Genomic DNA, 13,328 nt, shown 5'->3' with positions numbered 1-13,328 from the left:
TGAGTTCCCTATGAAAAGGAGGAAATTAGCCTTTTTCTTCTAACAGCCATAGAGATAACTCCTGGATTCACTTAAGGAGGAAAAAAAGAGACAGTAAGACAACTGAGAGGTTCCCCTAGCTCCCAAGAACATCACAGAAGCCTTGGAAGAGAAAAAGTCCCCCTTCAAAAAGTCCAGCAGTAGCCAAGATGTGACTTGGGGCCCCCAGGAGAGTGCCCTGGGAGAGCTTGTTCCACTGGGAGGCCAGACTACCACTGTGGAGGGCCATGGCAGACTCCCTGGAGGAAAACCCAGAACCCATGGAGGGTGAAAGGAGTGAAGAAAAGGGAGAGATCGAGGTTCTGGAAAGTTGTAAAGGCTCTAGCAATGGAGCCCAGAATCACAAGGCTTCTGAGCAGTTCAGCAACCCAGGGTCTGAAAAGGGGAACCATCTCCAAGGAATGGCTGGACATTACCTATTCAAGTGTCTGACAAACGTTAAGAAGGAGGTAGATGATGGCTTAGTTGAAATGTATTTGGTTCAGGGCCAGAACAGGGATTTGATGAACCAGCTTTGTACTTATATACATAACCAAATTTTCAGGCTTGTTGCTAGTTAACTCCAAAATTCTTGCACAGTTGGAAAGTTCTATAAGGCAGCTTGCTTTGGAGTGTGGCCTGTGGGGTGGCAAGCTGAATTCCATCATTAGCTCACTGGTAGCATTATGTGGAATTATCTTAAAAAAACAAACAAATTAGTCCATTCTTAAATATCCCTCTCCTATTTTTTAAGTTACAGGTCATTGTAGTATGATAGTTCAGTGGAAGAATCGTGGTTATCAGCATCAACAAAAAGCCATTGGTAAACTCATAAGCGGTTTAAACCTGACTTAAGCTGATCACCTTGACTTTAGACTGGTTTTCTGAGACCAGAAGGATAATTTTTGTAGTCTGATTCTGATCAGAACTTACAGAGCATCATGCTCTCTAGGTCAGCCTTGCTTGCTTCCTGAGGAGGGGTGACTTTCTCACTCCTGTCCCCCAAGGAGGTGGTGTCAGGGTGAACAGCCCTGTACCCTCTTCTAAAATCAGTCTTAAGACTGAAGACTTTGGGTACATATGATTGATGACCCCCTGTGTCAGTTCAGAGAAAGGAACTGGCCCACCTAATGGTGGGAAAATCAGGGAGAGAAAGCTCAGTGATGAAGAAGGAAGAAGGGCTGCTATCAGGGAGCGCCTGGAAATGTTGGAGACATTGGCACATTCCTGACTCTTGTCTGTTTTGACGTTGCTTATTTCAGAAACAGAATTAGGTAAGCAAAACTGCCAGGTGTGATTGAGATACAGCAGAATGAAGCCATATCCCTACCTCCAACCTGTTTAAAGTAATTTTTTAGCAGTTAAAAAAAAATTATATGTATCAGTGAAAAACATGAGCTATATTAGACAGTATTCTAATCCATAAAAAGTGCCAATCACTTTACTATAGCTGTGTGATCAATTCCAAACTTCAGAATCAATAACCTAAGAATCCAAGCTCTTTTCTCCAGTAGTTCACTAGTAAAAATGCCAGTATCTAGTGAGATAGCCAAATATTTGTTAAGAACAAATACAACTTTTTAATATATGTAAATGCTTACAGTTTGGGTGAAAAATCATTAGACTAGACTGAAGTCATATATATCTTCTAGTCAGATCGCTTTAAAAAATTCAAATATATACTTAACTGTTTACTTAAAAACTATTTGACTCATTTCATTAGGCTAGTACTGACTCCTGACAAGTTTTTCAACATAGAGCCAGCTGGAACTTTTTAAGAAGACACAAACTTAGACATTATTTCCTTTAAAATAGGATGCACTACATAGTTTCTGGATAGAGGTTTTAAAGTAACTTAAATTTGATTTAACATGACACATTTCAAAAGGCAGGCAGTCCTTACTTTGCATAACTCAGGTATGCACATATATTAGCTACCACAGTTTAAATATTAATAATATCAGTTCCCCTATAGCAGGGTTCAAATTTCAGCTACTGTGAACCAAAATTTCAGAAATGGAGACCTGATTGAAATAAAAATGTGTTTATTTGGGGCTTGCACTTTCCAGAGTTTCACAGGATTACAAAATGGGAGAGGCATATAAAGGCAAAAACCTGCAAGGCCACGGTCAGTTACATGAGTTGTTTATCAAGAATTGTAATTGGATTTGGTGAGCAATAAGGATGCTTAGGTTGTTTGGGGTTTGAAATGATTGCATAGTTACAAGGGGAGACCTTGGGAGCAGAAGGCTGCAGCTGGCCCGTGTTGTTCTGATTATGGCTGGTAGTGTCTAGTATACAGTTCAAAGACGGTTCAAGTTTTCAGTGGTGCAGAGACATGTCTGAGACCAGATCAATGGCTGCTTGACTCCAGTTTGTATGCCTGACTCCAATTTGACTACTCTATTATAATATCAATTTGTCATCATTACCACGGAGAAGGCAATGTTACCCCACTCCAGTGCTCTTGCCTGGCAAATCCCATGGACGGAGGAGCCTGGTAGGCTGCCGTCCATGGGGTCGCTAAGAGTCGGACACGACTGAAGCGACTTAGCAGCAGAAGCAGCAGCATCATTACCAAAGGTGTATTAACTGTGAGTTGCCTCATAAAGAAGAAACTTTCACATTCATATGCTGCTCGTTCTTTAGTCTACAAGTCACGATGTAGATTCCATCTGTGTATCAGTGATTAATCGTGTCATTTCCTTTATCAACGATTGGTTACTGCACATCTTTATTCCGTACATAGACAGACTGCAAAGTATGTAGCTGGCCTGCTTCGTTGCCTCCCACTGATACATCCGTGTGACACTAAAATGGATAATCAAAAGAGGAAATTGGTCAATAAAGATGGATATATAGTAAGAGATAAGCAATAACACTGGAAGTGGAATTCTAATCAAACATTAACTGGAGTTATAGACAAAATTGCTGGAAATGCTGACTCTGCCACCGTTCAGTGCACGCAAGATACACAGCCAGAGGAATTCAGTGAAAATTGACATCAATGAGGAAGGTGTCTATGGAGAAAAGGATGAACGTGACCTTGAGGAAGTGACACTAGCAGAAATCTGCACATTAAAGGAACTCTCCGAAATATGAAAGTGCAAATGTGGAGGGTGACCCAGATTTAGAAAGAAATATGACAAATTCCCGAGAAACAGAGAAGATGCTTGCTCTATATCTCAAGGTACACAATGGGAAGGCAAGCACTGTTCAACCTACTCTTGATCTGGATTTTTTACAAAAACAAAAACATTTTAATTCTTAATGTTTCCAGTGTTTTCAATTGCAGTGCATTAAAAACATCAGTTTTACTATTTTGTCATTTCCCTATACATTTATAATCCAAAAGAAGGGTTTTAAATGTTTTGACAAATGTTTTTTAGTGTCCTAGAAAAATGGTCATTTCCCCAATTGACTATTAAGATCTCTTTGTACAATTTCAGCTTGCACAGTCATTATTACGCTCCTTAGCTGTGCAAAGTGAAGACTGCCTGGACTTCTTAGAGAATGTCTTTTAAACATATATAGGCAATGCATATAACAGACATATTATACTCAATGTATTCAACTTAGAAGCAATTTCTGAGTTTTAACACATTCCACTTTTGTAAAATGGTCCCTTTAGTTTTTGTCAAGTTAGATTCAAGGTGATTATACAATTTTCAAAATTTTCTTTAAAATGATAATAAAAGAAACAGGGGGCAAGTAACAATAACATATAGATAAAATGTTAGCTTATGCTTGTGAGGACACACAGAATACACCTACCTTTTTAAGCCAATAAAGAGATGTGTGAAAAGTTGAAGATCCAAAATTTTCTCCTGAAGATGGTGAAGGATACGGGTGCGGTAAATTTAATCCCAAATACAGAACAAATGGTTGAGTGGAATTACTTGCCTCCTTTCTTAACCAGTTTACTGCTCTGTCTGTATTCTTCCAGTCCGCTTCCATCACTCTTACTTTAGTCTTTTTAGGGGCAAGATTAACCATAGGCCTGCCTTCCTGTCTGAGTAAGAAAGCAACATCTCTTGTCCAGGCTTCCACACGATTGCTGAGGGGCCAAAAGAGGACAAGTTTAAAAAGTTCTGGAAACTAAGTACTCTTGCCTGGAAAATCCCATGGATGGAGGAGCCTGGTGGGCTGCAGTCCATGGGGTCGCGAAGAGTCGGACACTACTGAGCAAATTCCCTTTCACTTTTCACTTTCATGCACTGGAGAAGGAAATGGCAACCCACTCCAGTGTTCTTGCCTGGAGAATCCCAGGGATGGGGGAGCCTGGTGGGCTGCCTTCTATGGGGTCGCACAGAGTCGGACATGACTGAAGCGACTTAGCAGCAGCAGCAGCAGCAAGCATAAATATAAGAGAGCAATACAGAAAATAATTTTTAGACTTGGTCATGTAAATGTTCGGACTGATTGTATGAGGTCTCATTAAGAAAGATGCTGAGTACTCCAAATTCAAAAACCAAGAAAAAAATAACAAGAATCAAATATTACCTTATATGTTCTTCAAAACTAAGACAGATTATTTATGAAGGTTACTTTTTCTCCTAACATAATATTTAGTAAAATAACAAAATACTTCAAACTCCTAGTATTGCTTCTGAATTTTAACATTTTTTTCTTGTTAGAATAAGAGAGGTAGTATTTCTAACCAAAGCTGCTATAATTTCCTCCTATCACCAAATCCTTATATTTAAAAAATTCTTCCCTCCCACGGGTACCTTAAGTGTTTCTCAACTCTCAGGTTCTACATTGTTTCCAGCCCTACCTTTTCTTATTATGAGAACAGTTTTGAATATGACTAAAGCTAACTATGGAGAAGGAAATGGCAGCCCACTCCAGTATTCTTGCCTGGAGAATCCCGTGGACAGAGGAGCTGGGGGGCTACAGTCCATGGGGTCGCAAAGTGTCTGACATGATTCAGCAACTAAACAACAACAAAGCTAACTAAGCTAAAATGTCATGCAGATTCCTTGTCCATGATAAACTAGACATGCTTTCTTTAGCTGGTAATTTAAAAGCTAAACGTTACAATCAATTAAATTTCTTCAAATATTTTATCTTATCACTTGATAAGTAAGTAGTAGTACTACTACTTTTTCTCAATCAATATATACTGTTAGTTGGCATAACTGTTTCAGTTCAGTTCAGTCACTCAGTCGTGTCTGACTCTTTGGGACCCCATGGACCACAGCACGCCAGGCTTCCCTGTCCATCACCAACTCCTGGAGTTTCCTCAAACTCATCTCCATCGAGTCGGTGATGCCATCCAATCATCTCATCCTCTGTCATCCCCTTTTCCTCCTGCTTTCAATCTTTCCCAGCATCAGGGTCTTTTCCAATGAGTAGGTTTCTTTGCATCAGGTGGCCAAAGTAATGGAGTTTCAGCTTTAACATCAATCATTCCAATGAACACTCAGGACTGATCTCCTTCAGGATGGACTGGTTGGATCTCCTTACAGTCCAAGGGATTCTCAAGAGTCTTCTCCAACACCACAGTTTAAAAGCATCAATTCTTCGGTGCTCAGCTTTCCTTATGGTCCAACTCTCACATCCTTACATGACTACTGGAAAAACTATAGCTTTGACTAGATGGACCTTTGTTGGTAAAGTAATGTCTCTGCTTTTTCAAAGCTTTCCTTCCAAGGAGCAAGTGTCTTTTCATTTCATGGCTGCTGTCACCATCTGCAGTGATTTTGGAGCCCCTCAAAATAAAGTCTCTCACTGTTTCCATTGTTTGTTTTCCCATCAATTTGCCATGAAGTGATGGGACTGGCTGCCATGATCTTAGTTTTTTGAATGTTGAGTTTTAAGTCAAGTTTTTCACTCTCCTCTTTCACTTTCATCAAGAGGCTCTTTAGTTCTTCTTCACTTTCTGCCATAAAGGTGGTGTCATCTGCATATCTGAGGTTATTGATATTTCTCCCGGCAATCTTGATTCCAGCTTGTGCTTCATCCAGCCCAGCATTTCTCATGATATACACTGCATATAAGTTAAATAAGCAGGGTGACAATGTACAGCCTTGACGTACTCCTTTCCCAATTTGGAACCAGTCTGTTGTTCCACGTCCAGTTCTAACTGTTGCTTCTTGACCTGCATACAGATTTCTCAGGAGGCAGGTCAGGTGGTCTGGTATTCCCCTCTCTTTCAGAATTTTCCACAGTTTATTGTGATCCACACAAAGGCTTTGGTGTAGTCAATAAAGCAGATGTAGATATTTCTCTGGAATTCTCTTGCTGTTTGATGATCCAGCAGATGTAGGCAATTTAATCTCTGGTTCCTCTGCCTTTTCTAAAACCAGCTTGAATATCTGTATGTTTGCAGTTCACATACTGCTGAAGTCTGGCTTGGAGAATTTTGAGCATTACTTTACTAGCGTGTGAGATGAGTGCAATTGTGTGGTAGTTTGAGCGTTCTTTGGCATTGCCTTTCTTTGGGATTGGAATGAAAACTGACCTTTTCCAGTCCTGTGGCCACTGCTGAGTTTTCCAAATTTGCTGGCATATTGAGTGCAGCTCTTCACAGCATCATCATTTAGGATTTGAAATAGCTCAACTGCAATTCCATCACCTCCACTAGCTTTGTTCATAGTGATGCTTCCTAAGGCCCACCTGACTTCACATTCCAGGATGTCTGGCTCTAGGTGAGTGATCATACCATCGTGGTTATCTGGTAAGATCTTTTTTGTATAGTTCTTCTGTGTATTCTTGCCACCTCTTCTGCTCCTGTTAGGTCCATACCATTTCTGTCCTTTATTGAGCCCATCTTTGCATGAAATGTTCCCTTGGTATCTCTGATTTTCTTGAAGAGATCTCCAGTCTTTCCCATTCTATTGTTTTCCTCTATTTCTTTGCACTGATCACTGGGAAGACTTTCTTATCTCTCCTTGATATTCTTTGGAACTCTGCATTCAGATGCTTATATCTTTCCTTTTCTCCTTTGCCTTTAGCTTCTCTTCTTTCCTCAGCTATTTGTAAGGCCTCCTCAGACAACCATTCTGCTTTTTTGCATTTCTTTTTCTTGGGGATGGTCTTGATCACTGCCTCCTATACAACGTCACGAACCTCCATCCATAGTTCTTCAGGCACTCTGTCTATCAGATCTAATCCCTTGAATCTATTTCTCACTTCCATTGTATAATCATAAGGGATTTGATATAGGTCATTCCTGAAGAGTCTAATGGTTTTCCCTACTTTCTTCAATTTAAGTCTGAATTTGGCAATAAGGAGTTAATGATCTGAGCCACAGTCAGCTCCCGGTCTTGTTTTTGCTGATTGTATAGAGAGTCTCCATCTTTGGCTGCAAAAAATATAATCAGTCTGATTTTAGTATTGATTATCTGGGGATGTCCATGTGTAGAGTCTTTTCTTATGTTGTTGGAAGAGGGTGTTTGCTATGACCAGTTGTTCTCTTGGCAAAATTCTTTTGGCCTTTGCCCTGCTTCATTCTGTTCTCCAAGGTCAGATTTGCCTGTTACTCCAAGTATCTCTTGACTTCCTACTTTTGCATTCCAGTCCCCTATGATGAAAAGGACATCTTATTTGGGTATTATTTCTAGAAGGTCTTATAGGTCATCATAGAACCGTTCAACTTCAGCTTCTTCAGTGTTAGTTGTTTGGGCATAGACCTGGATTACTGTGATATTGAATGGCATAACTGTTCAGGAAGCAATTTCTAAGAAGCCTGTTTTTTATAAGTTTTTGTTAAGGCAAACACCTCTGAAATACCTTATCAATTAAGAAAAGAGCTTAAAAAATTCAAACACCAACATAGAAATAAAGACATTTAATATTAAAACATAATACTCCACATAATGGAAATTTCAAATCACACAAAGTAGCTAATGGTTTATAGGTGAGCTAAATAGAACTTTTATCTGCCTCTTGAAGATAGATAAAAAAGTTTAAGCAACCGTAATAAAAACATAATTTTTCACAGCAGATACTCAGTATCATGCTTAGTCACTCAGTCATGTCCAACTCTTTGTGACCCCATGGACTGTAGCCCGCCAGGCTCCTCAGTCTACGAAATTCTCCATGCTAGAGGATTGCCATTTCCTTCTCCAGGGGATCTTCCCTACCCAGGGACTGAACTCATGTCTCCTGCCCTGGCAGGTGGATTCTTTATTACTGAGCCAACAGGGAAGCAGATATTCAATATAGTTTGATAAAAGTAATGAAAACCAGAATCTCAGCAGAATTACATCTAAGAGATTTTAGTTAATTCGGTATAGCAAATGGAAATCCCTAAAACAGTAAGTATGGTAAAAGTTATCACACTACCAAACAATGTAACAGTTTCTCAATCTTTCGTTTATATCATTGCTGAATGAGAAAACCCTGTGTGATCATTATTATTGCAGAAGAGTGGGATGCTAGGGGTTTATCACACCAGCAATACTTGTGGTAGAGCTCTACGATTTTGTGGTAAGCAGAAATAGCTCACTGAGATTCATAAAAGATGTTTAGGAACCAAAGTGCTTTCTTTTCAACCAAGGGGTATTATATGGGAACAAATGGCTGAGAAATGATTACAGGGAACAAGGAAATTACAGGAAACCTTCTAATGCAACCTAATTAGTTGTCCAGTGTGATATTGTGATTTATAATGAAAAGTATATATTTGATTTCCATCATGGATTCTGATACAATTTCCTAAAATCCTCAGAATATTCTAAGAGATGAAAGCAACCAAAGTGTCTTCTGTTATGTTAATGGGGTTACTTTTGCACCTCACCTGGGTTGCGGCCTGGATGCCCTAAACAACAAAGAGATTAGAGGGTTGACATTTTTAGTCCTATTGCCTGCCTCTGACCTCCAAGGAGGGAGGAGATTGGAGAGGGAATCGCAATTGATTTCAATCACCAGTGGTCAGTGATCTAATCTATGTCTCCCTATAAGGGCTTCCCAGGTGGCACTGGGGTAAAGAACCTGCTTGTCAATGCAGGAGATGTAAGAGACACCGGTTTAGTCCCTGGGCTAGGAAGATCCCCTGCAGGAGGGTATGGCAACCCCCATTTTGGTAAGAGAATCCCATGGACAGAGGAGGCTGGCAGGCCACAGTCCATAGCATCGCAAAGAGTTGGACATGACCGAAGTGACTTAGCACACACACACACCTCCCTATAAAATCCAAGAAATGAGAGGGTTGAGGGAGGGGTGGGAGAGGGGTGGGCTTAGAAGAAGGCATGAAAGCATTATGTCCTTTCCCCAGGCATCTTTTACATTTGGCTGTTTCTGAATTATATCCTTTTATAATAAGCCGGGCTTCCCTGGTGGCTCAGACGGTAAAGCATCTGCCTGCAACGCGGGAGACCTGGGTTCAATCCCTGGGTTGGAAAGATCCCCTGGAGAATGAAATGGCAACCCACTCCAGTACTCTTGCCTGGAAAATTCCATGGATGGAGGAGGCTGGTAGGCTACGGTCCATGAAAGTGCAGAGTCGGACATGACTGAACAACTTCACTGGTTCATAATAAACTGGTAATCTGGTAAGTAAAATGTTTCTCTGAGTTCTGTGAGCCACTGTAGCACATTAACGCAAGGGAGAGGTCATGGGACCCTCTGATTTCACAGTTGGTCAAGTCACAAGCATGGGTGGCAAACCTGGACACGTGATTTACGTCTGAAGTGGGGTAGCGGGGCCGTCTTGCATACTAAGCCTGCAACTTGCGGAGTTGAGCTACGTTTTAGGACACTCTGTAGTTGGGGGCAGAGCCCTGAATGGTGATCAGAGCCTTTAGTAGGCTCTGGATTGACACAGGTATAGACTGTTGCTCTGGTTGGGCTAACCAGCCTCCTCAGTCGACCTTACAATGCAGTCATGAGTGGGCCTAGAACGTCTCAAGGAAAGATTGTGCTTGAAAGATGGCTATATTGAACTCAGATTACCATCTTTTGCCACAGCAATGAGTAAGTGTGATTTCATTTAATCTTTCTGGCAAAGTTATGCCCCTTTCCTTTTTTTTTTTCTTTTAATAGTTCTTTGTTTCTGAGGTTCTTTTTGGCCCAAGTTGGTCCCCTTAAGGATAAAAAGGCTTATATCAACTTAATTTTGGCCCAGTCTTACTATTACAACTAATTTCAAACTTAGCTCCATTTTTGCCATTTTTTCTAAATAACATGTGATTTACCCTCCTATCTTAGTGGCATCTTCTTTTGTCTGTTTCTGAGTGTGTGGGCTTTTGGCATGATTCCTGTAACTGCTGGAAGTGGAGTATAACAAATGCTTTCATCATTACTAGGGCAGCAGAGACAGGATTATGGCTGAAGGTAAAGGTTCCTCTCTCCCAATTTTCCCTTTTGCCTCTCTCTGGCTATCCCAAGACTCCTGAGTAACCTAGCTGATCAAGAGGGTAATACTTTGATTGATTAGTTGACCCATGTTCAAGCATTGTGCCTAAGTATAAAGTAACAACTTTTTTATAACTTAAAAAAATTTAGCACTTTTTATACATTCAATACATATTAATGCATGTGTGTATGCTAAGTCACTGCAGTTGCATCCAACTCCTTGCGACCCTATAAACTGTAGCCCACCAGTCTCCTCTGTCCATGGGATTTCCCAGGCAAGAATACTGGAGTGGGTTGCCATTTCCTTCTCCAGGGGAATCTTCTCGGCCCAGGGATTGAACCCGTTGCCTCCTGCAGCTCCTACACTGCAGGTGGATTCTTCACCGCTGAGCCACCAGGGAAGCCCAGTACATACTAACAGTGATAATCAGTGTTGATTCACTGTTCTGCTCTCACTGCTCCCTGGGCCAGCCTGGGCCCTTGTTACTCGGATGTAGTATAAGCAGTAGGTGCTCCAGGAGCTGCACTTTTCAGTTCAGAGTCCCTTTTCCCAGCCCAAAGTTCCCTTGACAAGTAATACTAATGAGGAAAATAGGGAAAGACAATGTGAATATACAACCACATCATTGACAGCAATTACTGTGACAGAATTGCCATCAGTACCTCAGAGCTCAGTAGGTAAAGACTCTGCCTGCAATGCAGGAGACCCCGGTTTGATTCCTGGGTCGGGAAGATCCACTGGAGAAGGGATAGGCTACCCATTCCAGTATTCTTGGGCTTCCCTGGTGGCTCAGCTGGTGAAGAATCCGCCTGCGATGCAGGAGACTTAGGTTCAATCCCTGGGTTGGGAAGATCCCCTGGAGAAGGGAAAGGCGACCCACTCTAGTATTCTGGCCTGGTGAATTCCATGGACTGTAGAGTCCATGGGGTTGCAAAGAGTTGATGCGACTTTCACTTTTTCACTGTGACAGAAAGATAACTCTTAAAGTTATAATTTTCTCTAATAAACAACCAATGTTTTCATCCCTCTTTAACCGGGTCAAACTATTGTACCAGGAAGCATTATCTTTTGACCATGTGCTTAGACCTGCTTTGTCTTACTGTTCAGCGTTGCCTCCCCTGACCTCCTACTCTCCATGACTTGCTATAACCTCCTCGAAATAGAAAACTTTCTAATTAGTTGGTCACTGGGGGTATTTGGGACAAATTTCTTTTCATTCCATTTCTGTGTACTTTGTCTGGAATATTAAGAGTGCATTTTCAATCAGGACAATAATAATAATAATAAAAAGGCTTGTATTTATGGTGAGGAATGAAAACTACCTGTGGTTTAGATCAGTGGTCCCTAAGCTTTTTTTGGCACCAGGGACTGATTTCACAGAAGACAGTTTTTATAGAGACCAGGGGTGGGGGCAGGGGAATGGTTTCAGGATGATTCAAGCACATTACATTTTGCATGTTATTTCTAATCTCATGCTGCCGCTGATCTGACAGGAGGTACTGGGGGAGCTTGGAGATCCCTGGTTTAGAGACTGATTCACTGACTCTTCTCATTATAAATTTACAGTCTTACTTTGGCCACCTGATGAGCTGACTCATTTGAAAAGACCCTGATGCTGGGAAAGATTGAGGGCAGGAGGAGAAGGGGACGACAGAGGATGAGATGGTTGGATGGCATCACCGACTCAATGGACATGGGTCTGGGTGGACTCTGGGAGTTGGTGATGGACAGGGAGGCCTGGCATGCTGCGGTTCATGGGGTCGCAAAGAGTCGGACACGACTGAGCAACTGAACTGAACTGAAATTGAAAATAGGCACAAACATACAATGTACAGTTTCCTCCATGCCAGCATTTCTTAGGGTGTGGCCCAGCCATCTCTGGGAGGTCCCCCAGGAGCTTTCAGGAGGTCCACGAGGTCAAAACTATTATCATAATGATAGTAAGACTTTTTTTTTTTTTGCTGTTTTTCACTCTCCTGGGTGTACAGTAGTAGAGACCACTGTAACGAAGCCTCACGCGGGAGATAGGTGGAGTACACCTATCTCAAAGGAAACCATTCTTTATAAACTTAGGCTTCAATGCGTCATTTTGCACATATATACCAAGCACCCCTCCTAAGTGGTCCAAAGTTTATTTTACCTCTTTGAGGAAATGCAAGTGAGGCTTCTCAAAGGGATACAAAAGTAACCACGTGTTTCTGATAAAGGCATTCACAATTGATTATACCTGGTCTACCTCCCTCTGAGGTCCAGTTCCTTACATCTTTGCTACTTCAAGCAGCATCAGCATCACCTTGTTAAATAAGCAGAGTTTTGAGCCCCATCCCAGACCCACTGAACTGGAAAGGGCATTTAATGAGATGCCCAGTGGACCTGCACGTATGTCACATTTTGAGATGCACTGCTCCACATAACAGTGTACGAATTTTTATGCTTAAGAGCCTCAATTTTTAGATGAGATAATTAAAATAGTTTCCATAGTAGCCCATGAATAAGAACTGGATCTATTCCAAAAAACAAGGTGATGGCTAAATGCACTGTCCAATGATCAGCAATTTTATTAATTCTTTTTAACAGCAAAATCTCCTAATATGGATGGAAAATAAAACTAACATATTAGCAAATAATTATTGCATAACTCTGTATCTATGCCATTGCTGTGTGGGTTTTCTGTGCCAATGTGCCAAATTCTGCCACTGCAGTATTGGATACAGTCAGCCCACAGGTAGCACTGGGTGAATTTACATAGCAACAATAACCTTTGAAAAAATATCACACATTAAAATTGATGAGAACATAACAGTTTTCTTTCAAAATGAATTAGGAGCCTAGGCATAAACCTTCAGCTTCCTAAGATTACTAAATAATTAAAGTGTCTTAGACTTTAAGAATTATATGGAAATGGATCGCTTTCTCTCACATAAACAAAGAATCATTGTTCTTAACAGGACATTAACAGCTAATGTATCTCAAATAAGTCTCTTGCATGGAAAAATTACAATTCTGA

The 13,328-nt window shown here is 41.0% G+C and overlaps 1 protein-coding gene across 1 annotated transcript in view; it reads right to left on the bottom strand.

Moving 5' to 3' along the window:
- The window catches only part of ARSK (arylsulfatase family member K), a 54,778-nt gene that overhangs the window by 18,312 nt on the left and 23,138 nt on the right, over positions 1-13,328 (bottom strand). The window contains exon 4 of the mRNA XM_052644025.1: positions 3,793-4,075. Coding sequence (XP_052499985.1) covers positions 3,793-4,075 — 283 coding nt within the window. The remainder of the gene's footprint in view (positions 1-3,792; positions 4,076-13,328) is intronic.

Source organism: Budorcas taxicolor, chromosome 7 (assembly GCF_023091745.1).
Source record: "Budorcas taxicolor isolate Tak-1 chromosome 7, Takin1.1, whole genome shotgun sequence".
In the NCBI taxonomy this organism is placed as follows: Eukaryota; Metazoa; Chordata; class Mammalia; order Artiodactyla; family Bovidae; genus Budorcas; species Budorcas taxicolor.
This window is presented reverse-complemented; position numbering and strand designations above follow the sequence as displayed.